Raw genomic sequence first — 27,720 nt, 5'->3', positions numbered from 1 at the left:
CTGGTGTGCCTGACTCACTGCCCGGACCTCTCGCTCTGTCTTTTTCTACACCAGCCTTAGCAAACGGTCCAAGGCACGGCTTCCAGTGGACGGTCCAAGGGAAGATTTCGCTGCGTTTGTGGAGTGGGTGTTTGTATGTAATGGATCACGTTTACCATCTGCCTGGCTGAGGAGAACATTACCAGCCCCACTCTGCCTTCAGAGCCTAGCAAGTTATCACCCCGCTGCATGGACATGACACCAGAGATGGAGAGCTCGAGCGAGCCTGTAAAGAGGACTGAGCCTAACATTGTCCCGGAACCTGAGCGACACATATTGTCTGATTGGATGCAAGAGCCAGCTACATCGTCTGTCTCTGCGGGGTTGCTTGTGGAGTTCGAGGGCATGAAGATCTGCCACTATGGATATGTTTTGCCTGGCCTTTGAGAAATATTTTGTTTTGGAAGAGGATAATTTCCTGTTTCTCCCGTCCCCACTGGTCCCATCCAGCACAAAGTCTCCTGTGCTTATGCTGGTCCCCCTAGTTCCTGCTCAGCCTCCCTCTCCCACCTCCTCTTCCAAACTCTGCTAGTCCATCAGCCCCATCTCCCCTGGTTCACTCAGCCCTTCAACTCCTACTCTGACACCACTCCACTGTGTGGATTCATCTCAAGTTCTCCAGCATCATCCTGGCAAGTGGATCCCCTGGCTCCACCTCCAACCACTGATCTCGACACTCCACCTCGGTCCGTCAAGCTGTTGGCTCTGCATTGGCTCCTCCACCAGATACCATCGTCCTTGCGGCTCCACCAGGCTCTCTTAACCCTCCGGCACTGCCTGCGCCACAGACTTACAAGTTGTCTGCTGCACTCCTTCTCTCCACCCCTTTGGCTCCTTCTGGTTCTGCCTTCCCTCCGGCTCCGCCTTGACCCTTGGTTCGCGTCTCTGTCGGTCATCCTCCTGGTGTCGACAGCCAAAACTCCACCATGGCTCCTCCCTCCGTCGACTCCGCCGTGGCTGCGCTCTGTCATCTCCCCTGGTTTGCTGCCCTCTGCCTGCTCTGTGTCCTCCTCCAGAGCCCCCACAGGGGTACTGTAACGTGAAGTTCAGTTTTGGTTTCATTTCTCAGTTCTTAGTTAGTTTCCTTGATTATTAATTAGCTCTACACCTGTTCTGTTTTAACCTTGATTACATTCCCTGTGTTTTTATACCCTCATTTCTGTTTGATCAGTGTTTTGTGTCATCTTTAGTTGGTTGTGTTTGCTCCCTATGCTTTTGCACATATTCTGTCTTTGGAGCACATGGGTATACACTGCTTGACCCAAAATCAGACTTCATTTGCTCTAACCGGAAGCATACTGTTTCATTATATAGAAATATTGAACGACTGAACAACTGACCAGCTTTGAATGCAGCTTTTGGTTGGATTTACAGAGTAGCGGATGTTCTTCTAGAAGGCATTTGATTGGACAAAATTTCTAAGGCCATTGTGAGTCTTCAGTTTTTCTGAGTCTGTATTCCCAGAAGTGAGAGACATTTTAATTGAAAATATCTTCTAAAAGCAAATGTTGTCAATGTTTAAAATTAAACTAGTATGCACATGACCCTAATGCTAATAAACTTTCATTTTGAATTCACAATGTCTTAAAGAGGTACTTGCAAATAATATAATATTAATAAAATAAAATGCCACTTAAATGTACAAACCCGATTCCAAAAAAGTTGGGACACTGTACAAATTGTGAATAAAAACAGAATGCAATGATGTGGAAGTTTCAAATTTCATTATTTTATTCAGAATACAACATAGATGATATATCAAATGTTTAAACTGAGAAAATGTATCATTTTAAGGGAAAAATAAGTTGATTTTAAATTTCAAGGCATCAACACATCTCAAAAAAGTTGGGACAAGGCCATTTTTACCACTGTGTGGCATCCCCTCTTTTTTTATAACAGTCTGCAAACGTCTGGGGACTGAGGAGACAAGTTGCTCAAGTTTAGGAATAGGAACGTTGTCCCATTCTTGTCTAATACAGGCTTCTAGTTGCTCAACTGTCTTAAGTCTTCTTTGTCGCATCTTCCTCTTTATGATGCGCCAAATGTTTTCTATGGGTCAAAGATCTGGACTGCAGGCTGGCCATTTCAGTACCCGGATCCTTCTTCTACGCAGCCATGATGTTGTAATTGATGCAGTATGTGGTCTGGCATTGTCATGTTGGAAAATGCAAGGTCTTCCCTGAAAGAGACGATGTCTGGATGGGAGCATATGTTGTTCTAGAACTTGGATATACCTTTCAGCATTGATGGTGCCTTTCCAGATGTGTAAGCTGCCCATGCCACACGCACTCATGCAACCCCATACCATCAGAGATGCAGGCTTCTGAACTGAGCGCTGATAACAACTTGGGTTGTCTTTGTCCTCTTTAGTCCGGATGACATGGCGTCCCAGTTTTCCAAAAAGAACTTCAAATTTTGATTCGTCTGACCACAGAACAGTTTTCCACTTTGCCACAGTCCATTTTAAACGAGCCTTGGCCCAGAGAAAACGCCTGCGCTTCTGGATCATGTTTAGATATGGCTTCTTTTTTGACCTATTTTGACCTATAGAGTTTTAGCCGGCAACGGCGAATGGCACGGTGCATTGTGTTCACCGACAATGTTTTCTGGAAGTATTCCTGAGCCCATGTTGTGATCTCCATTACAGTAGCATTCCTGTATGTGATGCAGTGCTGTCTAAGGGCCCGAAGATCACGGGCATCCAGTATGGTTTTCCGGCCTTGACCCTTACGCACAGAGATTGTTCCAAATTCTCTGAATCTTTGGATGATATTATGCACTGTAGATGATGATAACTTCAAAATCTTTGCAATTTTTCTCTGAGAAACTCCTTTCTGATATTGCTCCACTATTTTTTGCCGCAGCATTGGGGGAATTGGTGATCCTCTGCCCATCTTGACTTCTGAGAGTCACTGCCACTCTGAGAGGCTCTTTTTATACCCAATCATGTTGCCAATTGACCTAATAAATTGCAAATTGGTCCTCCAGCTGTTCCTTATATGTACATTTAACTTTTCCGGCCTCTTATTGCTACCTGTCCCAACTTTTTTGGAATGTGTAGCTCTCATGGAATCGAAAATGAGCCAATATTTGGCATGACATTTCAAAATGTCTCACTTTCAACATTTGGTATGTTATCTATATTCGATTGTGAATAAAATATAAGTTTATGAGATTTGTAAATTATTGCATTCCTTTTTATTCACAATTTGTACAGTGTCCCAACTTTTTTGGAATCGGGTTTGTACTTAGAGTATACACTTTCATGACTGTTTCTTAACACACTTAAGTATGCTTTTAAAAAGTGCACTTTGAAATAAAATCTAATTAAACGTTTTACTTTAGAGTACATTTTAAATCATTGTTTTGATAATCTTTTGTCATGCTTTAAATAAATTCACTTATTTTCAATAATATGTACACATAAACTTGTAAAATATTGTTGAGAAACAGAAGATGATCAAATCCAGACATGGATATATGTCACACAGCTGTGAAATTATACAGCATCATTATTATATATTACTGTCATCCACAAGGGATTTTATGTGTGTTATTTAGCGATTTCATCCTCTGTGTTGGCTTCTCTAAAGGTACAGCCGGAGCAATTATGTAAGGATGATTTGTCCTCTGCCGCGCTCTGAAACAGCTCGAGGCCAAACGGGAGAGAGACGCATCTCCGCTGCACACCCAGACGCACACGAACGCAACACACAACACACATGCAGTTACACGCCTCACAACACGTTCTTTCACACATTCACACGCTCTCATTCATCCCTTTGATTCTGGCATTTCCTCAGACAGCAGCTCGCAGTGCCGTTAATCATGTGTGATCTTTGGGGTGTGATCGAGAGTATGAGAGAAGATGTTTGATCAGACTGTCTCAGCCTAGAGCACAAGAGCCTGAAATGTACCACGTGAGAGAGATTAAAAGAGAGAGAGAGGCTACACCAGGACTGTGTCTCCGCTGCACGTGGGCGTTTATGAGAGTCGGAGCGTCAACTTCTCATTGCTGTTGCAGGCTCCATAGAGCCTTATTAAAATGCAGAGGAAAGTTCGTTAGCTGTAAATTACTGGAGAGGGAATGGCATTGCGAGCAGCAGCCGCCCTGTGGACCTCAGCATCCGTTAGCTCCTTCAGCTCTTCATACAAGCGTCTGAGGCTCTCTCCACACTTTTTCCAATTTCGTGTTCCCAATTTGCATTTAATTCCACCCCATTGTCCCAGCAGGTCTCTTTTTCCAATTCAATTTTGGGTCCGAACCATCCTATGTTTGCGTAATTGAAGTGAGCACCACTTTGAGTACTAGTGACAGCTGTTTACAGGGCAACAATGAGGCCCTGATTCGAGATTTAGCTGCTCCATGTCAACCTTTCTCACTCATTGTGACAAATAACCTATGCCACTCCCACACCAGGCATGTGTCAAATCAGTCAGTGTGGTGAGAAATCGAGTTCCCCCAAGAATCGGGTCTCCTTTAGGACCCCGAGTGATCCCATTGGTTCAACAGACATTTAATGGGTAGTATTTTTAACGCCTGATTATAGTTCCTGCAAAATCACGTAATGCTTCATATAATTTAAAATGTGTTATAATGACCATTATTGTCTTTTAAATTACATGGTTCATATACTAGTCTATATAACTGAAGCAACTTGGTTAAGTCTGACGTCACGCGGTAGCGCTTCCGGGTCCAAACGCTCTATCTTATACCACAAGAAAACAACAAACGGTGCTAATATACATACATGATGTGGTGTAATACTACCAAAAAATTATAATCGTAACCTTTATCTCCATACCAAAATCCTCAAGTGAAACGAGCCAGGGCTTGGACCCAGAAACGGCGTTCCTTATGTCACGACTTATCAAGCATTTCTCGTTCTTATTGTTTTTTTATTTAGCTTATGTACTAGCATAGCATACATCTACCCGATTAGCCTGCTAGCTTAGCTTGTATTATATTAGGTATGTTTTTTTGCTTCCAACATAGTTCCCAATTACATTTTTTAAATCAATGATGTTTGTGTGTATGTAACATAATAATTCATCTATTAAAAAATGTATAATAGTAATATTATATACTATACCACATAAAATTAATATTAAATTACTTTTACAGAACATAGTATGTTGCAACAATCCTTATCCTTAAAGAAAACAACTTTTGTTTGTTTTATTATGCAATACATAGGCATTAATTTTATATTTCAAGCATGTTGTTTGTGCGCTTAATTTAATAAACATCATACAATAGTGAAATAGGTTATAATTAGTCAAGACAACGTGATAACAATTTTTCATCTGGCATTACCACCTGGGTCCTAAAGGAGGCCCGATTCCTGGAGGGGACTCGATTTCTCCTGACACCAGAGCAACTTTTCTCTATTTACGGATATGAAGAGATACGCTCAAGCGAGTGATGAATGTACGCAATTTCCCGCTAAAAAAACCCTGCTGGGTCTAAAATATAAACAATTATAACAGGCTTGCCATAGTGAAAAAGAGTAAGACAAAAACATGTTTTGGAAGAAGGATTGATGTATTGACCCATTATTTAAATGTTGTTAATTTTAAACAAAAAAGTTACATAGTTTAGTTAAATAAATGGCCACTTAAGTGCACTTAAAGAGAATGCATTTCATGACTATATTTCTTAACACCAAATGAAAAGTTGTACTATAAGGTAGGGCTAAATTCAGGTAAATTGCCATTGAGATGACTGGGGAAAATGTCCCAATTATCCAGAATGAACCTACACTGTTTTAATCACTGTTTTAATAATTGTTTTCTTATGCTTTAAATATGTACACTTATTTTTAATGTATTGACTAACATACTAAAACACATGTAAAGTGCTTTATTATAATTTTAACTGTAGTGTGTTATTCAATATTACATTTCAGTAAAAAAAAGCACTCTTAAGTTTAGCTAATTGCATTTAATATAAATGGAAAGTATAATACATTTTCATTTAATTGCAGTTAACCTGCGATTAGGGGTCTGAAAACATTACATTCAGTTTAAGTATAGCATATATGAGCGATAGTAAAAGTGATAGATGTCTTGGGTTATCTATAGCAGCATGCATCATTTCCTCTTTGTCTTGTCCACAGCTTCAAAGACAGCATGGATAAATCTTCCTATTCTGATTGGCTGATTAATAACAGCATTGCAGAACTGGTCGCCTCCACTGGACTTCCTGTCAATATCAGTGATGCCTACCAAGACCCTCGCTTCGATGCTGAAGTAAGATCTCTAAACAGCAATATATAAATGAATAAAGCCTATTACATGACATAAGCATGGCTGATGTTTGGCCTCTCCTTAAGGGAGTATTCTTATTTACATTTTTTTAATTCATAAATTGATCATTTATTCATTCATCTTCTTTTTAAGTACCACTTATGGTCCTCCATGCTTTACAAATACTTCAGATTTCATGCCTTTCCTACAGAGCCACACACATGACATGATGAATCGAAAAATAGAAAAATGGCCACGATTTAACTAAATTAAAATGAGGGAATTAATTTGTACAAAGTGGCCACAATTTACCTAAAACAAGGGAACAGATTCGGAGGTGTTGTGGAATGTGCACACGAAATTTCTTTTAAAATTATGATGAATTTTGCTGGTCAAATTGACCCGCTAACATGGTTAAAGGCACAGATCAATAAAAAAAGAAATTAATGCATTTGCCGAGTGCTTTTATTCGAAGAAATGCACGCTGTGTTGAAGCCGTGAATTTTTATCAGCTAATGCATGTGAATTTTGCTATAACTCGAACCCATGATCTTGGCATTACTAATGCTAATGCTAATAATGATAATAATAATAATAATAATAATAATTTAAAAAAAAACTATTTAAAAAAAAATTAAAATACCGTTTATAAACTTTACATTTTGTGAAAAACAATTAAAAAATAGATATAGTTTTAAAAATCACGTTTAAACTTTTTTTGTAATGTGTGAGAAGCATTCATTTTAAGCATTCATTCATTACCTGTTTTAATTGTTGTTGTTTTTATTATGATTTTTGGTGTTTTTTTGTTTTGTTTTTCAAATTTATTGTATCCAATTAAGGTCAATTTGACCCAGAAACTAAATAAAAAAATGTAGCCAGAATTTTAAAGGGTACCTGTTATGTCCCTTTTACAAGATGTACTAATATAAGTCTCTGGTGTCTCCAGAATGTGTCTGTGAAGTTTCAGCTCAAAATACCCCACAAATCATTTATTATACCATGTTGTAAATGCCCATTTTTGATTGGAAGGAAATACATGCTGTTTTCGTGCATGTGTCTTTAAATGCAAATGAGCTGCTGCTTTCCCTGCTTTCCAGAAGAAGGCAGAGCCTGTACAGCTTGTGCCTCGGACACTCTGCCAAAAACTTTTTGGTTTTGATTATCATCTCTATCGCGGTCACGCTCACGTGACATTTCAGTTCTTCGTCATCATGAAAGTTTATTATCTGCACGCGTTTTAAAGCCATATCAGTCTAAACTTCTGATATATGGTTTTACATCCAAAGCACACGCACAGAAAACTGGCTGTCAGATGGCACATTTCGTGGGTATTAAATTAACTTCTCTTTCCTATTGTGTTTAAACTGTCAAATACACACAAGGTTATGCCAAAAACACAAAGTTCACATAAACAGTTGGTTATGTCTGTGAACATAAACAGCAGGGACAGAAATCGCATGTGTATATTAGATCTGTGGCGCATTCCCTAAAAAACAAAACTAATCCACTGCATCTTCAGCAGCTCAGATGTCGGGACTAAATGAAGACTGTTATGTTCACTCTTACATCCACCAATAAAACACCTAATTCGCTTACGAGACAGTCTTGTCATTACAGCTGCAGTGGCAGTGTAATGGCAGACAGTGTACAACTCATTCAGGGCGGGGTCTATGCTAATAAGGCAGAGTCCGTCAGCAGTTGCGGGCGGGGCCTGGGCAAAATGACGTCACATTGTACAGAAAATGAAAATGGCTTGTTCTGTGAGACTGTTGAGGTTTTATATGGATTAAGAAAAAGGAGTGGGTGGATTTTTATCATTATAGGGTGGTTGTGTTTTTGTTCAAACACTATGTAAAAGTGATTTTTGCATAATAGGTTCCCTTTAACATACTATAAGGGCTTGTCTCATTTTAAATACTATATATTGTTAAAGTATTGTGGTTGTAATTTGATCCTATTATTGAGGGACCAGTTGAAATTGTATTCTGTGGTAATGGACAGCAGAAAGAGCTACAGTTGTATTTAACCCAGAATATTCCTTTAAAGAGCCTGATTAAAGATGAGAGAGACTTCTGCTCTGCACAAGACCTTGGACCTCTGTCGGCTCTTATGTGTCTTCTAAATGCCAGCAGCACAATATTATATAACACTGTGTCTTCAGACGATCTCATATTTTTGCTCGTTTGTCCTCATAAGCTTATAGTCAGATCATTTGTTTTTTGATGTGATGACAAGTGTTTGTTTTCAGGCAGATCAGTTCTCTGGCTTTCATATTAGATCTGTCCTGTGTGTCCCTATCTGGAACAGTAACCACCAAATCATAGGTAAGTTATCCAGTGTACTACATTTTGTGTGAGTAAATGGAGGACAACCGTGTGTATGTATGATAATGTCTGTTTAAATATATATCTGTGTCAGATCAGTGTGTGTGTGCTGCTGCAGAGCGCTGTGTGTGTGCGTGGGTGGATGTGTGTGCGCGTGTGTGTGTGTGTATGTGTGGGAAGTCTCTGCCAGGGACCGAAAGTCATTATGAGCACAAACAGCCAGTAGAAGCAGGAGTCAAGGATGTCTTCATTCAAAAGATTCTTCTCTCTCCCCCTCTCGCTCGCTTTCTTCATCTCTGCCGTAGTTTCAGAGCCAGTTTTCCTTTCTCTCAAATCGTTTCTGAAGCCAGTGTGAGAGATTTCAGCACTATGAGGGGAGAAATCATCTAAATCTCTGGACTGTGAAACTTCACTGTCCACAAAAGAAATATTTTATATACTGTAGTCTTTATGAAATACTAGGATATGTTTAGAATGGCATTTAGCATACTACTATTTTTGTAGTATGCAGTATATACTGCAAATTGTCTGTATGGATGAAATATAACCTACTACAAACATGTGAAATACACAAACAAAGTGCACATGAAATAATGTAACTGGCCAGTAAACGAGAAGTGATATCAGCGTGCTGCTTTTTAAATTCACCACAAAATCAAAATGAACAATTCTTGTTTTTTATGGAAAATGTATCCATGCACATCGTTACTTTTTTAAAAATTCATGTGCCCCATAATCTTGAATCATGTTAGGTGTGTGAATGGGGGGAGGGTTTGCACTTTTAGGAACAATCATTCTAATTACATACTAAAACACAGCACACTGTTTAATTAGCCATGTAGAGAGAGAGATTGGGAGTGGAGTGAGGAAGAGATTCCTGACTCCTGCTCTAAAACACAGTTTGAAACCTTCATCTGCAATGCATTACTGTGCTTTAAAGAACCTCATATGGGTCATAAAAACCAGCATGCATTCTGACTGTTTTCATGTGTGTATGTTGCAGGTGTGGCTCAGGTCTTGAACAGGTTGGATGGGAAACCGTTTGATGATGCAGATCAGAGGCTGTTTGAGGTATGAAATGAATCATCTGTGAGATCACTATGAATGCTTAGGTACGCTGTCCTTCTAACATGAGTTCATTTGGAGCATACACATAAGCCATAATTCTCTCAAATCGCTCTGAGACCCTTGCAGTGAAGTGAAAGATGTTCAGTGTTCACTGTAAGCTGGTCCTGCAGCACGTGAACCCCTCCACCTCCCCAGCTCCACCTGTCTAGATCTGCTATCGGATTTATGTATGCCTATTCATGCAGCAGCAGCATATCTTACATGCTCACAGCAGTGTGTCTGTTGGTAATAGCAAGTACATACTTGCTCTACAGCAGCATGAGTAGAAGATCTAGTCTGCCAAGACCAAATACATTAACATTGTCAAATCCATTAACATGCTAAAGCTATTCTGAGAGTTATCATGATTGAAATACATAGTGATTTGAGAGAATCATGGCGTATATGTATGCTCCAAATGACCTCAGACCCTTCTAAGAATAAAAATAATATTATGGATCAGAAAGTGAATCAGAAACATACAGATCCAGTTCTCTATACACCAATCTGGCCTTGAATGCGGCTCAGATGTGTGTATGTGTGTGTGGAGACTTTACAGAGTGCTCACCTCTTGATGGAGATATCATAACATTAATTTCCATCAAGAGGTGCATCAATTTTTGGTCAAGATCTTGTACTGACAATGCAAGAGGTGAGCACTCTGTAAAGTCTCCTCCAGCACATCCCAAAGACTTTCAATGAATTTAAAGTCTGGACTCAGAGGTGCTGATTCATGTGTGAAAATGATTCTTCATGCTCCTCCCAAACATTCATTCACAATTTGAGCCTGATGAATCTTGACATTGTCATCCTGGAATATGGCCATAATGTGTCTTCCTATATGGTTGTTTAAGAAATGAAAAGCTACACACTCCATCTTTTACAGTTAAAAGAACTGTTGCCAAACAAATAACATGCTAGAAACATAATAATCACTGTAATAATGATCCAGTCATAGACTCTTAAGTATTTGCCTATTATAATTTAAACAGCAACTTTTAAATAATTCTGATTCACACAAACACTCCTGAAACAAAGTTTTAAAAATCTCCTCTAGAGGTTTAAATTGGTTGTAGAGGACTTAAGTGTGACTACATAGTCTCTTTTTCTCTCTTTAGGCATTTGTGATATTCTGTGGACTGGGAATCAATAATACCATTATGTATGACCAAGTGAAGAAGTCCTGGGCCAAACAGTCTGTCGCTTTGGATGTATGTCTCTCCAAAACACACACATGGACACACACTTAACTGTGATTGGTAGGATTTTTCTAAAGTGGTGGCAGATTGGTTTGAGATTTTGTAATTGGTGGGTTGTTAGATTAGAAGCATCTGACTGGTGGGATGATTCAGCACAAGATGTGAGCCTATGACTGGTGGAATATTGACCTAGTTCCCGTTAGAGGCTGGGCTTAATGCAGGAGCCGGAGGAGCTGTATTCACTCTTGACTCAGAGTAGGTTTGACACTGAACCACCTCACTCTGCAGTCGTCTCTATTAAAGGGATCGTATCATGGAAAACTGGATTTTCCTTGCTGTTTTGAAATGAGAGTCTAACAGCCTATGTAGACTTACTGTAATGTTCGCTACGCAAAGCTTCCAGTTCATGCAGAACATTTATTGAAACTTATCTGTCTTTATAATTGTGATGTCACACTGAAAAACAGCCTGTTCAGTGAGCAGGTGGAAAATGATCAATTCAAATCAAATTATTACTGTGTTGCTGCAAGAAACCTTCACTAACATATAAGCTATAAAAGAGCAGAATATGACCCCTTTAATCTAACAATGAAACAGTGGGACACAGAGGAATAAATCCCCACCTTCAAAGCTTCAATCGACCGACTTCAATCGAACAAAAACGATCGCCTGGAAACACAGATGATGGTGTGTTTACAGTCAAAACACCCATCTGGTCTGTAGGTTTGTGTGTGTGTGTGGTCCTGGTAAACCCTATGTTATGGGGACAAAATGTCCCCACAAGGATGGTAATACCAGAAATCTTTGTCCTAGTAGGGAAATTTTTTTGGTCCCCATGAGGAAACAAGCTTTTAAACACACACGGCGTGATGTTTTTTTTAAAATGTAAAAATGCCGAAAGTTTTCTGTGATGGGTAGGTTTACGGTTAGAGGATAGAATACACAGTTTAGTATAAAAATCATTATGTCTATGGAATGTCCCCATAAAACATGAAAACCAAACATGGGTGTGTGTTTTAAGTTAATAAGGTCGTATTAGGTAACATTGGTTCCCTTTCGATATGGTTCACTCTTATTGCGTTGCTAGATGCTATGGGAAAAAATTCCCTTTTCTCCGAATGCTGAAGCCTTATTGAATCACGCAATGAAACTGCACAAGCCATAGCAGTGCAGGAAATCTGCACGAACCTATGGCTAAGCAATGTAATCTGCACAAACCTATGGTGCTGCAGCAGGTCTGTGGGAACCACCCGGTATACAGTACACCGAAATGGGCACTGCAGCCGGCCAGAATGGGTGGAGCATCCGTTTATATAACAGGCTTGTATCGCCATAGGATTCAGATTAAATCTCCTTCAGCGGCTAACAATCTTCTCTTTGCTGGACTCCTGCAAGAAGCCTTTTTGCCATTGAAGAAGCCGCACAGTGGATTAAGCTGACTCGGCACCCTTCAAGCAAGCTGACTTTTGCCAGCAAGCTGAATGATCGGCACACTTTGCAAGCAAGCTGACGCAGCACTCACCGCACCCGCCGTGAACGGCTCCGCCCCTCACACTCTCCCACTTCCTTCCCCCCAGGAACCTCGGAGGAAAAAACAGCAGAGGGCTGAGCGGCTCAACACGAGTGAGCTCACGCCGACACAGGTCCAACGTGCCTCATTCACCCCACAGAGAGACGATTTCCCCTGTGCTCTTTTCTCGCGCAGACTAGCGCAATGTGGCACACGTCCTCCACGCCAAAGTAATGAATTTGCTGGTGAAAGGAGCAGTGGAGACAGTTCCACCAACCCACAGCGAGTCAGGCTTCTACAGCTGCTACTTCCTTGTCCCTAATAAAGTGGCACATGCCCAGCCTAGACCTCAGACATATGAATTGCGCCCTTTTGAAATGGCCGTTCAGGATGCTAACATTGAAACAAATTCTCTCGCAAGTATACCCAGGGGATTGTTTATTTCTCTATGGATCTGAACTTTCATATCCAGATGGCCCAAAATTCTTCTCGAAGGACAGGGATACGCTGGCCCACACATGGCCCAGCCTCTCCCTTTACGCATTTCCCCCAGTCCCACTGCTCCCTCAGGTCATCAAATGGATCAAGGAGGACAGATGCGCAGTCATCATGGTTCCCCGAGCTGAAGCAGCTGCTAGCAGCAGCATCATGGCCATCATGGAAAGGACCTCCTTTCCCAGGTGAAGGGAATGATCTGGCACCCCAAACCTGGCCGTCCATGTATGACCCCTTGACGGGAACTCACGGACCTCCCAGCGGGAGTCCTAACCACTATTTCTGAGGCTAGAGCCCTATCCACTAGATGTCTCTATGCCCTTAAGTGGTCTGTTTTCTCTGACTGGTGTATAGTCTGGAATGAAGACCCTCCTTCTTGTGACATACCACTGGTACTATCATTTCTACAAGAGCTGATGGACAAGGGGTGCACCCCTTCCAAGCTCAAAGTCTATGTGGCGGCCGTAGCAGTATACCACGCTCCTGTGGCCAGCCAGTCTCTAGGCAGGAACAACCTGGTTGTTCATTTTCTGAAAGGGGCCAGAAGGCTGAACCCACCTCTGTCCCTTACCATCCCAACATGGGACCTGTCGACAGTCATTAGGGCCCTCAACGGACCCCCCTTCGAGCCGCTGCATTCGGCCGAGCTACAACCACTTTTGCTTAAGACTGCCCTCCTGCTAGCACTAGCATCGGCCAAGCAAGTGGGTGACTTGCAAGCGCTCTCTGTGAGCTCATCTTGTCTTGACTTTGGCCTAACAACTGCAAAGCTATCCTCAAACCAAGGCATGGCTACATGCCCAAGGTGTTCTCTATTCTATTCAGAGCACAGGTCATTACGCTGGCTGCTCTTCCCATCTTGGTAGAAGGGAAGAGCAAGAATTGCACTTAGTCTGGCCTGTCTGGGCCTTAAGAGTTTATATCGAGCATTCTTCCCAGTTCAGACAGTCAAAGCATCTCTTTGTGTGCTTCGGAGGCCACACTAAATGGCTCCCAGTCACGAAGTAGAGATTATCCTGCTGGATAGGGGACACCATCGTGTTGGTTTACACTTTGATGGGTCTGCAGTGCCACATCGGCGTAAGAGCACACTCCACCAGAGGCATGGCCTCTTCCTGGCCGTGGTCTAGTAGTGTATCCACTGGCGACATCTGTGTGGCGGCCGGCTGATCCTCGCCATCCACCTTTCACCAGGTTTTACAACTTGGATGTTCCTACACTACAAGCATGAGTCCTTTCTGTTTACTTGGGCTTTGACCTCTGAATGAGCTCAAACCACTAGTACCTTCCCTTGAGGCTCCGATACATGGTCTGAACCCCCTTTCAGTGTCGGGTGAGCTCCTCGCCCTTACTTAGCCCTACTGCCTTGAGGCCCTTTTCTCCAAGTGTCTTAGACTGGGGCCTTAGAATGTTTGTCATTCTGCTATCATAGCACAGCGATTGGACTCTGTTCCCATAGCATCTAGTACAATACGAGTGAACCATATCGAAAGGGAATGTACTCGGTTACTAATGAAACCTTGGTTAACTGAGATAATGCGAATGCATAGCTGGCCGTGTTATTATGCTACACGACCAAGTGTTCGTCGCTTCAGTCGAGTTAATCTGATTCCAATGGCGATACAAGCCCGTTATAAAGACGGATGTTCCACCCATTCTGAAGGCTGCAGCACCCTTTTCGGTGGGCTGCGCACCGATTGGTTCATACAGATCCGCTGCAGCGCCAAAGGTTTCTGCAGATTACACTGCTATGGCTTGTGCAGTTTCACTGCATGATTGAATAAGGCTTCAGCATTCAGAGAAAAAATTGTTTTTCCCATAGCGTCTAGCAATCCAATACTCATTCCTGTTATCTCAGGGAACCGAGGTTACATTAGTACCAAGTACGTTAATGAATGAACTAACATTAACTAACAATGAGCAATACATTTGTTAAAGTATTTATTATTATTTGTTAATGTTATTTAATGTGTGATAAGAAACTAAATCAGCGCTTTCTCACCTTCTAAACTGATTAGCAAAGCTTGTATTTATGGTAGGGTTCATCGGTCTGAGGCCACTATGAAAATGCTTCTGCTTTGCATTTTTCAAATTTCATACAAGACATTTATTACAAATTGTATCATCATCAGCTTGATGATTGAATTGAGAAATTACCATAAATGTCAGAATTTCTTAATTTTTGGTTTGTCAGCATTAAATGTAAGTTGCGATCTTTTCTTCCCTATTGTGATATATACTGTATTTGAGCAAAATGGCTTTTCATATAGGAAAAAAATGTGGGGCGAGAATTCATTTTGTTGATTTTTGTCCTAATAGACTTGAGCTAACAATGAACAGTTTTATTCTCATTAACACACACACACACACACACACACACACACACACACACACACACACACACACACACACACACACACACACACACACACACTTTAAAGGCAAACGGAAAGAACTGGCAAAAAAATAGTGACATCTTTCCTCATGACACCACAGAGCAATGAATGTGAAAATGAAGCAGCGGAAGTGAGGACGCTCCGTTTATTAACTGTGTAACTACATTACAGCCTTAGCAGGGAGTGGGTGTGTGCATTAATTGAGTTCTCGAAGCTCTTCTCATTCTCCAAAGAAATGCAGGATTGGTTTCTGTGATAAATCTGACAGTGTTAATAAGGATTGTCAGTATATTAATATGTAATAGATCATCAACAGACTATAGCAGAGCTGAGTTAAATATTGCATGACCTGTTTGAGAATCAGACAAGTCAGTATGTTATGAATGGACGCCACCATCATTCTCTTCTCACATGACTCTCAGCAGCCAATCAGAGGGATGCAGCAGTGAATTGTTGTAGTGTCAGGGTTAATGTAATTCAGCCAGTTTGTTGGCTCTCTATATGATCTCTGTGATGTTTTTTTCTTGTCTATATTATAAACATAAAATATAGAAATGCATAAAATATGAACCTTTGTTGATTCATTTTGTGTGTGTGTATTCCATAGGTGCTGTCATATCATGCCACATGCTCTAAGACTGAGGTGGATAAGTTTAAGGTAAACATTAATGCATCAAACAGATTGTATTTATAGAGCTGTCTGAAGTTTTAGTGCTGTTTAGAACAACAGAAGTTTATCAATAATGAAATAACTTGATTCATGGGATTTTAACCTCAGTATATCAGTTTATGCAGTATGTATAATTCAGAACAAAGCTATTCAATACCTCATCAGTGTTTGTGCATTATTGATATAGTCTCTGTGGAGTTTGTGAAATGCCTCATTTATCATGTGCTAATTTTCTGTTGAAATGCTCATTTTTGTCATGTGTTAATTGGATTTTGCCAGGAGCTCTTATGGCACTTCATTAACAAGTACCAGCATGTTTCCAAGAATAAATGAAGAATCTATTGCTAAAAGTCAAATTCAGCAATATTACACACCATATACAATATATATATATATAGGGATGTCAAAATTAATACATTAATTTTGCGATTATATTTTTCTTTTTAATGTGCTCAAAGTATTTAACGCAATTAACTCAGCATCTGTTTTTTCTGTCATCCTGTGGCTAGCTTTACATATGATTATGCTATCATTAATCCAAGTGCTATGAAACCATTCAAGCGTAAAAAGATGCAAAAAAGAACTCAAATCTGTACTGTCGCGGTGTCTGTGAAGTGGCTCTCTGGGAACAAACACCCACAGAATGCCGCAATGAGTTCTCTTTCGCACTTGAACGGACAAAAACAAATTTTTGACAAAATGATGTCAAAATTCCTGTTTTGTCAAGTATCCTCGGAAGCACAGTCTTAAACGAGTTAGAAAGATAAATGAACGTAAAAAGTTGTGAGAAAATGAGAAGCGTGTCAGATCCACATTATGTGCGTCAGGTCTTAAAGTGACAGCAGCCTAATTAACCTGCTGCTGCCTGTCATTAATGTTAAAGCTGCTGTCCGCAGTTTTTCCTCTTTGTCGCCATCTCTGTTTGAAACATGCGATTGCAGTCATATATGCGGAACAGTTATCTGTACGTGCGTTGTGCATCGGCACGGCTCGTAAGCGCGGATTAATCTAATGCTTGCTGTCAGTCACCGCACCGGTGTGGATACTGTACTTCAGAATCACAGACTCTATGTCTTGAAAGTATGACCAATATAAGAATTTTCACTGGAAAATATCATCTGAACAAGTAAGTAACATTTCTGCCACTTTTGTTTTGACCAACTGAGGAAAAAAGCATTAGGCCTACAATAAATCACGCTGCCAATGATGATTAAATCTAACGATCGCTTAGCTCGGATCACACCAAACCGTGCAAATTATTATTACTGTTATATTGTTCTCAAATTGTTAATGTTAACAACATCAGCATTGTGTGACTGTGTATTTAGTGTGTATTAGCTGTAGATTTCAATTTCTGTAGTCACTCCACAGTCCGAAGTCTTTTGCTTTTTGACTATGGGTGAATCTCCAGTTATCACTGATGATTGTCATTTGGACCTTTCTGGATTACAATCCACCATCAAAATGATAAGTTTAATTATTTCAGCTGCTGTGAGAAAAGGCTATAAACGTGCCGCTACCGGCAGCTTCCTCACATGATTTAACTGAGCCTCTCGACGGGACTCCTTTCTGTTTACGGACGTGACGTAATGACGCACAGAGGAACTGCTGCATGCTTGAATTTCCCGCGGAAATCCGCCAGTTCGCTCTTATTATAAAACATTATTACAAGCTAACTGTCGTGAATCGAGACAAGATGATTAGATAGTTTTGAACACTGGCTGGTTATGTACTTGTTCAAAAGTTGATTTTGGATCATTTTTAACCAAAAAAAGTTGCGGACTGCAGCTTTAATCAGAGAACAAAAGACAAAGAGATAATCACTCAGTGCTCTTGACTGAATAACTTTTGTAGCTTTAATAAGGATTCATCTATATTGTGTAACTGTGCAGTTACCTGTTAGACCTACATGAACATTTTAAAGCACTGTTTACAAGGTTACATGGGTCAAAAACAATGAAAAAAAAAACTATTGTGCATTTTAACAGGGCAGGTAATCTGAACTAGTTTATGTGAAGACTGTTTTAAGTTCACTTAAATTAAAAGTTGTTATATTTTTTAAAAGCTATTAAATGTTAAAAATGATGGCTTCCATTTATACTGTAATGCTGAATGGCTATAATTAATCCATGTAATAGAGACATCAGTATCAGTATCAGTGATACTGTCCTTCATTCATAGTGCTTAGTAAAAATATAAAAATCAATATTTAAAATATACTGTAAAATATATACTTATATATTAAAAATATATTAAAAACGTTAATGTTAGGTGTGCGATTATTCACAGTTAATTACAAAAAATGTGCTAATGTCCCCTTGAATATACATCAGTGCATATTAACTATATTGTAGGACCAGAGTTGTTATTGATAACTATTTAAGATTGTTTTCAGTCATTGAAATGAAGCTGAAATAAATTGAAATATAAATATTAAAATGAAAAACTTCAACTTGGCTACAGTTGAAGTACTAAAATGAGTAAAATGGAAATATAAATTTAATAAGAATTAATTAAGAATATAAATATAAATATATATATATATATATAATATTAAAAAAAAAAATGACAAAAGCACATAACAAAATTACTGAATCTAAAATATAAGGTTTGGAATATATGAGTGTAAGTAAATGTTCATTTTTACATAAATTATTGAGCAAAACGTAGTTTGATTTGGATTGTCTCTATAATAGCACATTTATTTTGGGTAAAAACGTCCAGTGTAGTGTAATATGCTCCATTTATGGAGTAATTACATGAGTAAATATCCACAATTAGAATTTGTTAATGACGTCATAACATAACGCACAGCTCCTCCTGCCAGCAGTCCCTCATTAAATCTGTGAATGTGTGTGTGAATCTATTTGTAGTGTCTCATTAGCACGGCTGTGAGCTTCAGTCAGCGCTAACACATGAATTACAGAAAACCCTGACGCTAGTTTCGTTCCATTCGCAAAGCATCTGTTTTCAAGCATCTGAGAGCAAACTCTGCGTCTCTCCCTCTTTTCTGCGTACACACACTCTCTCTCTCTCTCTCTCTCTCTCTCTCTCTCTATTGTTCTTTCCTCAGGCAGCGAACATCCCTCTGGTGTGTGAACTGGGCATTGATAAACTATCATTTGATGACTTCTCTCTGGATGTGGACGCCATGGTCACTGCAGCTCTGCGGATGTTTATGGAGCTGGGGATGGTGCAGAAATTCAAAATAGACTATGAGGTCCACACATGTTTGCATTTCTTAACTCAGCAGTATCACACAAGCAAGAGTGCTGTTGTACTGAATATCAGCAACGCTGTGATTTGACCGTAAGCCTAAAGTAAAATAAAATAAAAGTTAATTATTAAGCAACACGTTTTGGTCCGATATTTCGAAAGTGACAAGTTCCAAACGTTACACTGAAACATGTTGATATGCTCTATATCAGCACTCTCAGCCAATCAAATTAGAAGACAGTAAATGCCTTTCTTATTTTGAATTGTAACATCACATTTCTTCTTTTTCTTTCTAGACACTTTGTCGGTGGCTGTTGACCGTGAGGAAGAACTATCGCATGGTTCTGTATCATAACTGGAGACACGCTTTCAACGTTTGCCAGTGCATGTTTTCCATGCTTACGGTGAGGGACCTTCTCTGTGTGTGTGTGTGTGTGTGGTCCCCAGCCCACTAAATTTGCAACCGACGTGTAACTTTTTTTGTTCATGTCGGTTTGTTTGCAGACAGCCGGCTTTCAGGAGACTCTGACCGAGATGGAGATTCTGGCTCTGATAGTGGGCTGCATCTGCCATGATTTGGACCACAGAGGAACCAACAACGCTTTCCAGGCCAAGTGAGACTCAATCACTGCAACTCAACATTAGTTGGAGCTGAATCTGAATGTCTTTACTGCACACATGAGCTTTGAGTGGATTTGGTTCCACCTCAGTGACATCTGTGTCTTTCTCAGGACGGGATCAGCTCTCTCTCTTCTGTATGGGACATCAGCCACACTAGAGCATCATCACTTCAACCATGCTGTTATGATCCTCCAGAGCGAGGTAAACCTAAAGTCACCATGAAATCAAAATTGACAGTGTGTATTTTATGGAATGTTGCAGTGTTTATTATAAATGATTTATCTGTGCACATCTTTTAAAACAACACCAAAAACTAGAAAACAGCAACGACTATCCAATCAGTTCCTGACAGAGTTGCACGATTAATCGTTAAAAGATTGCAATCTAAATTCAAACACCCACGCGATCTTATTCCTAAATGACAGCGGTTTGGCCAAGTACAATCACACGGATTTAGATGCCTTATAGGTATGAAATAGCTTCACAAATAGTCTTTTCAAACACACAATATCATTATTTCTGAGTTATAATCATTCAAAATTATCACTGAAGTACTGGGATAAAAAGTTTATAGTTGGGATATGAACACTGATGTCTACAGTAGTGATCAAAATAGAGCAAATCACCTTTTGAAAGTACGACGCTTCAAATAAAGATTGTATCCATTACATTTTTACACCAGTAGGTGGTGACAATTGACTGTTAAAAATGTATTTTTCATTGAACCATTCATTCGAAAGATTTGTTCAAAAATGCTGAGTCATCCTAGCCTGGGTGCCAGCCCGAACCCCGCCCACAACATTTTTTGGACGGGAAGTTCGGTCTGGACTCGATCCATTGTGGAGTAATTATGCTCGGCTCCCAGAAGGCCGAGCCAATCAAATTGCCAGGGCGGGCTTTAATCGATGATGGACAGGCTATCTGTGGTTACGTAACCACCCACGTCATCAAAGAGCGCTTGGGTTGAATTGGTTTTCACCAACGATGACTGCAGCTGGAGAAGTAAGATGTTTAGATTCCGCTATCACGTCTGTAATAAAAGAAATCGACAGTGCATTAATTTTAAAAGACGAACAAAGAACCGCAATCAAGGCATTTGTCGATGGGAAAGATGTGTTTGCCGTCCTTCCAACGGGATTCGGCAAAAGTTTAAGTACAAGTTCAACATACGTCACTTACTGCGTTGCTCTGATTGGTTGTAGGTCTATCCAATTGAGTGCAGAGTTTTTTTTTTACTGGTTCGGTTAAGACACGCCCCATAATTCAAGCGCAATGGAGCAGTATCAGACTCACATTCTGCCTAGAATATGAGTATGACGAAGTCAGGCTAGATTCATCCAATAATGAAAACTTTGAGTGAGTCATTGAATCATTCATTCAAAATGATTTTTTTTTAAAGAATTCAAATAAATTATTTTTTTAAATATACTGCAGCAAATTTTGTCAGAATCTCTAGTAAATTGCATGTTTTGTTTAGTTGTCTATTCAGAATCGTTCTATTTAAACCATTTAAAAATTTAAATCATTTAAAACATAATGAAGTAAATCCAAAATATAAGTAAAGATTTAAAATAGTTTGTAATTTAATGCTTGTGTTGTGACTTTTAATCACTTCATATAATTACGCTAAAGCAGTGCCACACAAGAAATCATTTTAACCACATACAATGAGATAACAAGGCAGAGAGGGGGGTGAATAAATTACAGCCTGTGCTAACTGACAGATGTTGACTGTGAATAATTGCTTTCTACAGATACAGCGTGTTTATCTGTGTCACTGTCATTTGCATGCAAATGAGCTACGGTCATCATTTACTCCGAGCAAGAGCGTGTTCACTGACCAGCAGATAGACAAGTATTAATTAAGCCGCTCCTTAATGAAATGGCAGCAGTTTCCTGGCTCTTTAATCTGGTAGGGGTAGATATAGCCAATCCTATTTCCCGTCATGCCTTGCAGTTGCTGAAAAGCAGAATTTAGGGCCTGTTTACACCTGGTCACTTCATCACTTCAACCACTTCAGGAGGTGCTTTGAGATGCATTATGGACAAAACTGGACAAGTGTAAATGAAACCACTAATGTAAATTTTACACCTCCCGAAATGTTAAAAAATAAATGTATGAGAGCATGTTATAGGATATGTGACATGTTATAGCCAGATATGACAGCAGTACTTCAATACACATCGCCACAGATGAGTATCTCTTCAGTAAACTGCCGCAAATGAAACTCCTGAATCCGCATCCTGAAGCTCAACCCACAATCAGCTTCATTAAAAGTAATGAGATTTAAAAATTTTTGGGGCTGGTAAAATTTATTATTTTTATTTTTTTTAATAAAAATTGATTCTCATTTTTACGAAACCAATGTCCGATTCTTACATGCCAAGAATCGATTATTCTATCCTGTTTTCAGTTGATAAATGAATGGAACATTGTAGCGTGTCTCCCATCCAGTAAATCGCTATAAGCTTTGTGCTTTGTTACTTTTGATATGAAACAAAGTCTCAGAATTCAATTTTTTTTCCATTTTATTGCAAAATTCAAAACCAAACACCATTTTGGCCATGCACAGCGGCAGAATTTTTTTTTTGGTCTACCGGTGATAAAGGGGGGTGTAGGGACATGGCCAGAGTAAAGGCGGGGAGACACTGCTTGAAGTCAATATGTTGTATTTATTGACTCAACACTTGCATTTCACAAAAAAACAAAAAAAACAAAAGAAAACAAACAATAACAAAACACATGAAACCCGGGACACTAATGTTGACCCTCCTCACGGAGGCCCCAACCAGAAACTGACTCTAGCAAGCACAGTGAACCATTTAAACTCAAGAGTCAAACCAAATCATAAATCACAGGGGAAAAGAAAAATCATACATATACATAAACACATAAATAAACTCAACAATTGAATATCAGCATTCAAATAAACACAATGAAACAATGACCCCTGCTGGTACTGTTAAGTAGACTATGCCTACACTACCCATAATTCTTTTGAGTTGCATAAAAAAGGAAACAGGAAGGCCGCACTCCCTCTTAAACCCCCACCCCCGGAACCATGCTGCAGCCATGATCCCAAAAACAAAAAGGTAAGAAAATGGAAGTTGATAAACTATAAATAAAAGAAAGAAAGAAAACTCCTGGTGTCTTTTTTCTGTCGTCTAATGTGCACCTTAGACTAGGAAAAATAACCCAAAGTAATTTTTAAACAAACATTTATACAAATAAACCAAAAAATATATATAAATCAAAATAAACAGGATATACACCCAAGTTATGAGCAATTAGGGGTAACCTGGAATCTTCACAGGGGGCTAGACCAATATGTGGGGGTGATAAGAAAATAATCGATACTCATGATGTCAGAGTTACTTCATAAATAATTTGTAGTTTTGGTACACACAACATTAAACAGAAGAGTGGCTTTAAATTAAATTTGGCCAAAGAATAGGCATATTCAAACAACCAAAAGAAAAAAAAAATGATATAAGCTTAATACAAGTGACCACAAAACTATGACAAAAACTTTTCTACATGCCAAGGTGAAAGACTTCCCATGCACTCAGCATTAACAACACAATACGTATGTATGCATAATCCAACGTTACACTTAAATTAAACATTAAACAAACACCGCATCACAATCTTAGGCTGTGTGTCCACCAAAGCATTTTTAGCCAGCTGAACACATTTTTGCTTTGAAAAACGTGAGACACGGGCAGTGGAATATGGGGAAAAAACAGGTCACAAGGCACGTTTTTTAAAAGTTGAACTGATTTTAACTTGAGCGCCATGTTTTACAGCATGTCATGCGCGAGACTCTGCAAAAGACACAAGACGTGAGTGCAATGGTTTTGCACGTCCATCTAGTGCGTGTTTACATAGAAACACAATGAAAAAGTAGCGCATTGGAATGGAAAAATGCATGCTGTGTGAACGGCCCCATAGGAAACTACGCTCACATGATGCGGAGGTTACTGCCATCAAAGAGGGTGTCTTGGTTCTTCCACTGGTGACTGGCTCAAATCAGTCGGCTATGCTAGTGCTGGCTGTGGCTGCACCTGTGGAGCAGCTAAACAGGGGCTATTCAAATTTTTGACGGGGCTATAGCCCCCCTAGCCCCAGTGTAGTGCTTCACTGGTTTTGGCGCTGTTTAATTTGGCGTGAGAAATTGCTGTAGCGCCTGGGTTCAAATAAACATGAATGAACATCTGAAGGTATGTTAAAGGTGCCATCGAATGAAAAATTGAATTTATCTTGGCATAGTTGAATAACAAGAGTTCAGTACATGGAAATGACATACAGTGAGTCTCAAACTCCATTGTTTCCTCCTTCTTATGTAAATCTCATTTGTTTAAAAGACCTCCAAAGAACAGGCGAATCTCAACATAACACTGACTGTTACGTAACAGTCTGGATCATTAATATGTACGCCCCCAATATTTGCATATGCCAGCCCATGTTCAAGGCATTACACAAGGGCAGAACATCTGGATCTGTGCACAGCTGAATCATCAGACTAGGTAAGCAAGCAAGAACAACAGCGAAAAATGGCAGATGGAGCGATAATAACTGACATGATCCATGATAACATGATATTTTTAGTGATATTTGTAAACCGTCTTTCTAAATGTTTTGTTAGCATGTTGCTAATGTACTGTTAAATGTGGTTAAAGTTACCATCGTTTCTTACTGTATTCACGGAGAAAATCCTCAAACTCATTCAGAATCAAATGTAAACGTCCAAATAAATACTATACTCACATGATTAGACATGTTGCATGACGAACACTTTGTAAAGATCCATTTTGAGGGTTATATTAGCTGTGTGAACTTTTGTTTATGTTGTTTAAGGCAAGCGTGAGCTCCGGGGGGCGGGGAGCACGAGATTTAAAGGGGGCCGCAGCCTGAATCGATGCATAGTTAATGATGCCCCAAAATATGCAGTTAAAAAAAATAATAAAAAAAAATCTATGGGGTATTTTGAGCTGAAACTTCACAGACACATTCAGGGGACACCTTAGACTTATATTACATCTTTTGAAAACACGTTCTTCGGCACCTTTAACAGATACAGTACAACTTACCAAAATCTGTATCATGCCTTGTGTATTCACTTATCAGTTTCAACCGCGGAAAGACGTCAATAAAAAAACGTAACAATATGTCCCTTAACGTCACATTTACCTCAGAAAAACCATGTTCACTCTGACCATAAACTCGTTAGTCAACTAGAAAAATTAACTCTAAAGAGGAGCATTTTGCTAAATATATGCAACATATTACGTATTCATTATCATTTTTAGTGTTCTTCAATATTTAATTGCATGTTTGAATAAATCCGTCAAGTTTTTTGCAGCCACAATTTAAATGTTTATATTTAAAAAAAAGAAGAAGATTGGAGTAGAAATATAATTATGTAATTGTAAAGTTAGTATTATAACTTTATTATTATAAAAATGTATTATTATAATAATATAATTATTATAATTTAAGTGTTTGTATACAAATCAGTTCATTTTAACCTTCAATGTTATACTGTAATGTACTCTTTCAACTGACTCCCATGTATAATTTACAGCATTAGATGAGAGATTTTTTTCCTTGACAAAATTTGCCATGTACTATATATATATAAAACTGCCATGTATATATATATATATATATATATATATATATATATATATGTATATATTTATATATACATATAAAAATCAATAACGAATCGAATTGAATCAGAATCTAATCACAAGCTTATAAATCAAATAGAATCGTAAAATTTGTGTCAATACTGACAATCTTTATGATCTTGAAATTAGCTGTTGATAAATACAATGCAGCTCATTTCTGTTGCTTTCTTTGACGTGAACTCTGATAAATCTGCAGGGAACTAGCGCGGGAACTGAAGAAATCGGATTATATTTGTTTTGTGGAGATGGTGTAAATGGAACCGTTTTAACAAATCAGATCAGTAAAAACACATGAAGTGACCAGGTGTAAACAGGCCCTTACTATGATATCAAATCTGACTGAAAATAATATTCAACTAAAGCAAAAATATTGCGCATGTCTCACACTCAGTAAAGTGTCTTAGCTTCTCTGAATCCAGAATGAGGCGCGCCACTGTGTAAACTTCACACAGACATTTAAATATCAGTTTATTTTAATCAGGCATCCTGATGTACAGATGCGTGGGTGGCTGGAATTCAGAGTTACATGTTAAGTATGGTTATATATTCAAACCCACTTTATATGGAAATTCATCCTGACGTACTGTAGGACTAGAGCGTTTCTGGAAAGCACCTGTATGATTAAAACACATGGCCACACTGTGACACTTGACTTGACTTACCGTAAATCACCATCAGTGCAGATGTCTGTTATCAAACATCTTCAAAATCATCCAAACAATATTTAATGACACGAAAAGGAATAAAAATAATAGTTTCATTTTGTCGTTGTCTCTCTAGGGTCACAATATCTTCTCTAATCTGTCTTCACATGAGTATGGAGAACTCATGCAGCTCCTGAAACAATCCATACTGGCCACAGACCTGACGCTCTACTTCCAGTGAGTTCTGCTGCGCTTATGGACATAATAACACACATCTCTGACTGACAAATCCATCAAATATTAATGTGCCACATCTACACTGTCATTCAAAGGTTTTACGATCAGTAAGATTTTTTAAAAGAAATACCTAACCACCTTACTAACTATTAATAAGCAGTAATTAGGGGTTTATTGAGGCAAAAGTCATAGTTAATAGTGAGAATTGGACACTAAAGTGTGACCAAAATATTTATTCAGCAAAGATGCATTCAATTGAAAAGTGACAGTAAAAACTTTGATAATGTTATAAAAGATTTCTATTTCAAATAACTGCTGTTAAAAATGATCACAGTTTCCATAAAAATCTGAACTGTTTTCAACATTGATAATAATCATAAATGTTTCTTGATCATCAAAAATCATCATATCAGAATGATTTCTGAAGGATCATGTGACACTGAAGACTGGAGTAATGATGCTGAAAATTCAGCTTTGATCACAGGAATAAATTACATTTTAACACACATTCACATAGAAAACAGCTATTTGAAATTATAATAATATTTCAAAATATTACTGTTTTATTAATCAAATGAATGCAGCCTTATTGTGAGCAGAAGTGACTTCTTAAAAAAGCATTAAAAATCGTACTGACCTCAAACTTTTGAATGCTAGTGTATCTACAGTATCACCAGCTACATTAATAAACTATCTTACTTGGCAGAAGTATTGTGTTCTTAGGCATGATGTTCTTAATAATAATTATAATAAAAATGCTAATATATTGAACTTTGTTCTCACCGCACTGCAACATGTCTAAGAACAAGCTCTTTAATGTGGGGAAATCACTATAATTTATGACTTATTACTTCTAGAAATGCAAGGTTGCATTTATTTATTTGTTTTCAAAATATATTTTAAATTTACTTGTGGCAAACTCTTTTTGTGTGCATGTGTGTGAAACTTTCCCTGCTTCACATTGCAGCAGAGATTTGGTGATGTTGGTAGGAAATGTGATAAACTTTCTTGACCCTGTACTGCCGCCATGTGGCAGGACTGTGAACTGCACAGAGCTCATGGAGTTTCCATTCACAGGAACAGAAATTCCTTCTTTGAGCTAGTGAATAAAGGGGAATACAACTGGAATGTGAAGGAACACAGAGATATGTGCAGGTCAGTTTCATGTATCAGCATGGCGCACACACACACAAGTTCGTTTTTGTGAATTGTGGGGACTCTACATAGGCGTAATGGTTTTTATACTGTACAAACTGTATTTTCTATCCCCCTACACTACCCCTACCCATCACAGGAAACTGTGCACACTTTTACTT

General features: G+C 38.9%; 1 protein-coding gene across 1 annotated transcript in view; it reads left to right on the top strand.

Annotated features, from left to right (window-relative positions):
• Positions 1–27,720, top strand: part of pde11a (phosphodiesterase 11a) — a 75,166-nt gene that overhangs the window by 37,495 nt on the left and 9,951 nt on the right. The window contains exons 6-16 of the mRNA XM_048192841.1: positions 6,159–6,291; positions 8,540–8,615; positions 9,619–9,686; positions 10,841–10,933; positions 15,930–15,980; positions 19,066–19,212; positions 19,505–19,612; positions 19,713–19,822; positions 19,940–20,030; positions 26,304–26,404; positions 27,482–27,559. Coding sequence (XP_048048798.1) covers positions 6,159–6,291; positions 8,540–8,615; positions 9,619–9,686; positions 10,841–10,933; positions 15,930–15,980; positions 19,066–19,212; positions 19,505–19,612; positions 19,713–19,822; positions 19,940–20,030; positions 26,304–26,404; positions 27,482–27,559 — 1,056 coding nt within the window. The remainder of the gene's footprint in view (positions 1–6,158; positions 6,292–8,539; positions 8,616–9,618; positions 9,687–10,840; positions 10,934–15,929; positions 15,981–19,065; positions 19,213–19,504; positions 19,613–19,712; positions 19,823–19,939; positions 20,031–26,303; positions 26,405–27,481; positions 27,560–27,720) is intronic.

This window comes from Megalobrama amblycephala, linkage group LG6 (assembly GCF_018812025.1).
Source record: "Megalobrama amblycephala isolate DHTTF-2021 linkage group LG6, ASM1881202v1, whole genome shotgun sequence".
In the NCBI taxonomy this organism is placed as follows: domain Eukaryota; kingdom Metazoa; phylum Chordata; class Actinopteri; order Cypriniformes; family Xenocyprididae; genus Megalobrama; species Megalobrama amblycephala.
Note: the sequence above shows the minus strand (reverse complement) of the source record. Positions and strands in the feature narration are given on the sequence as shown.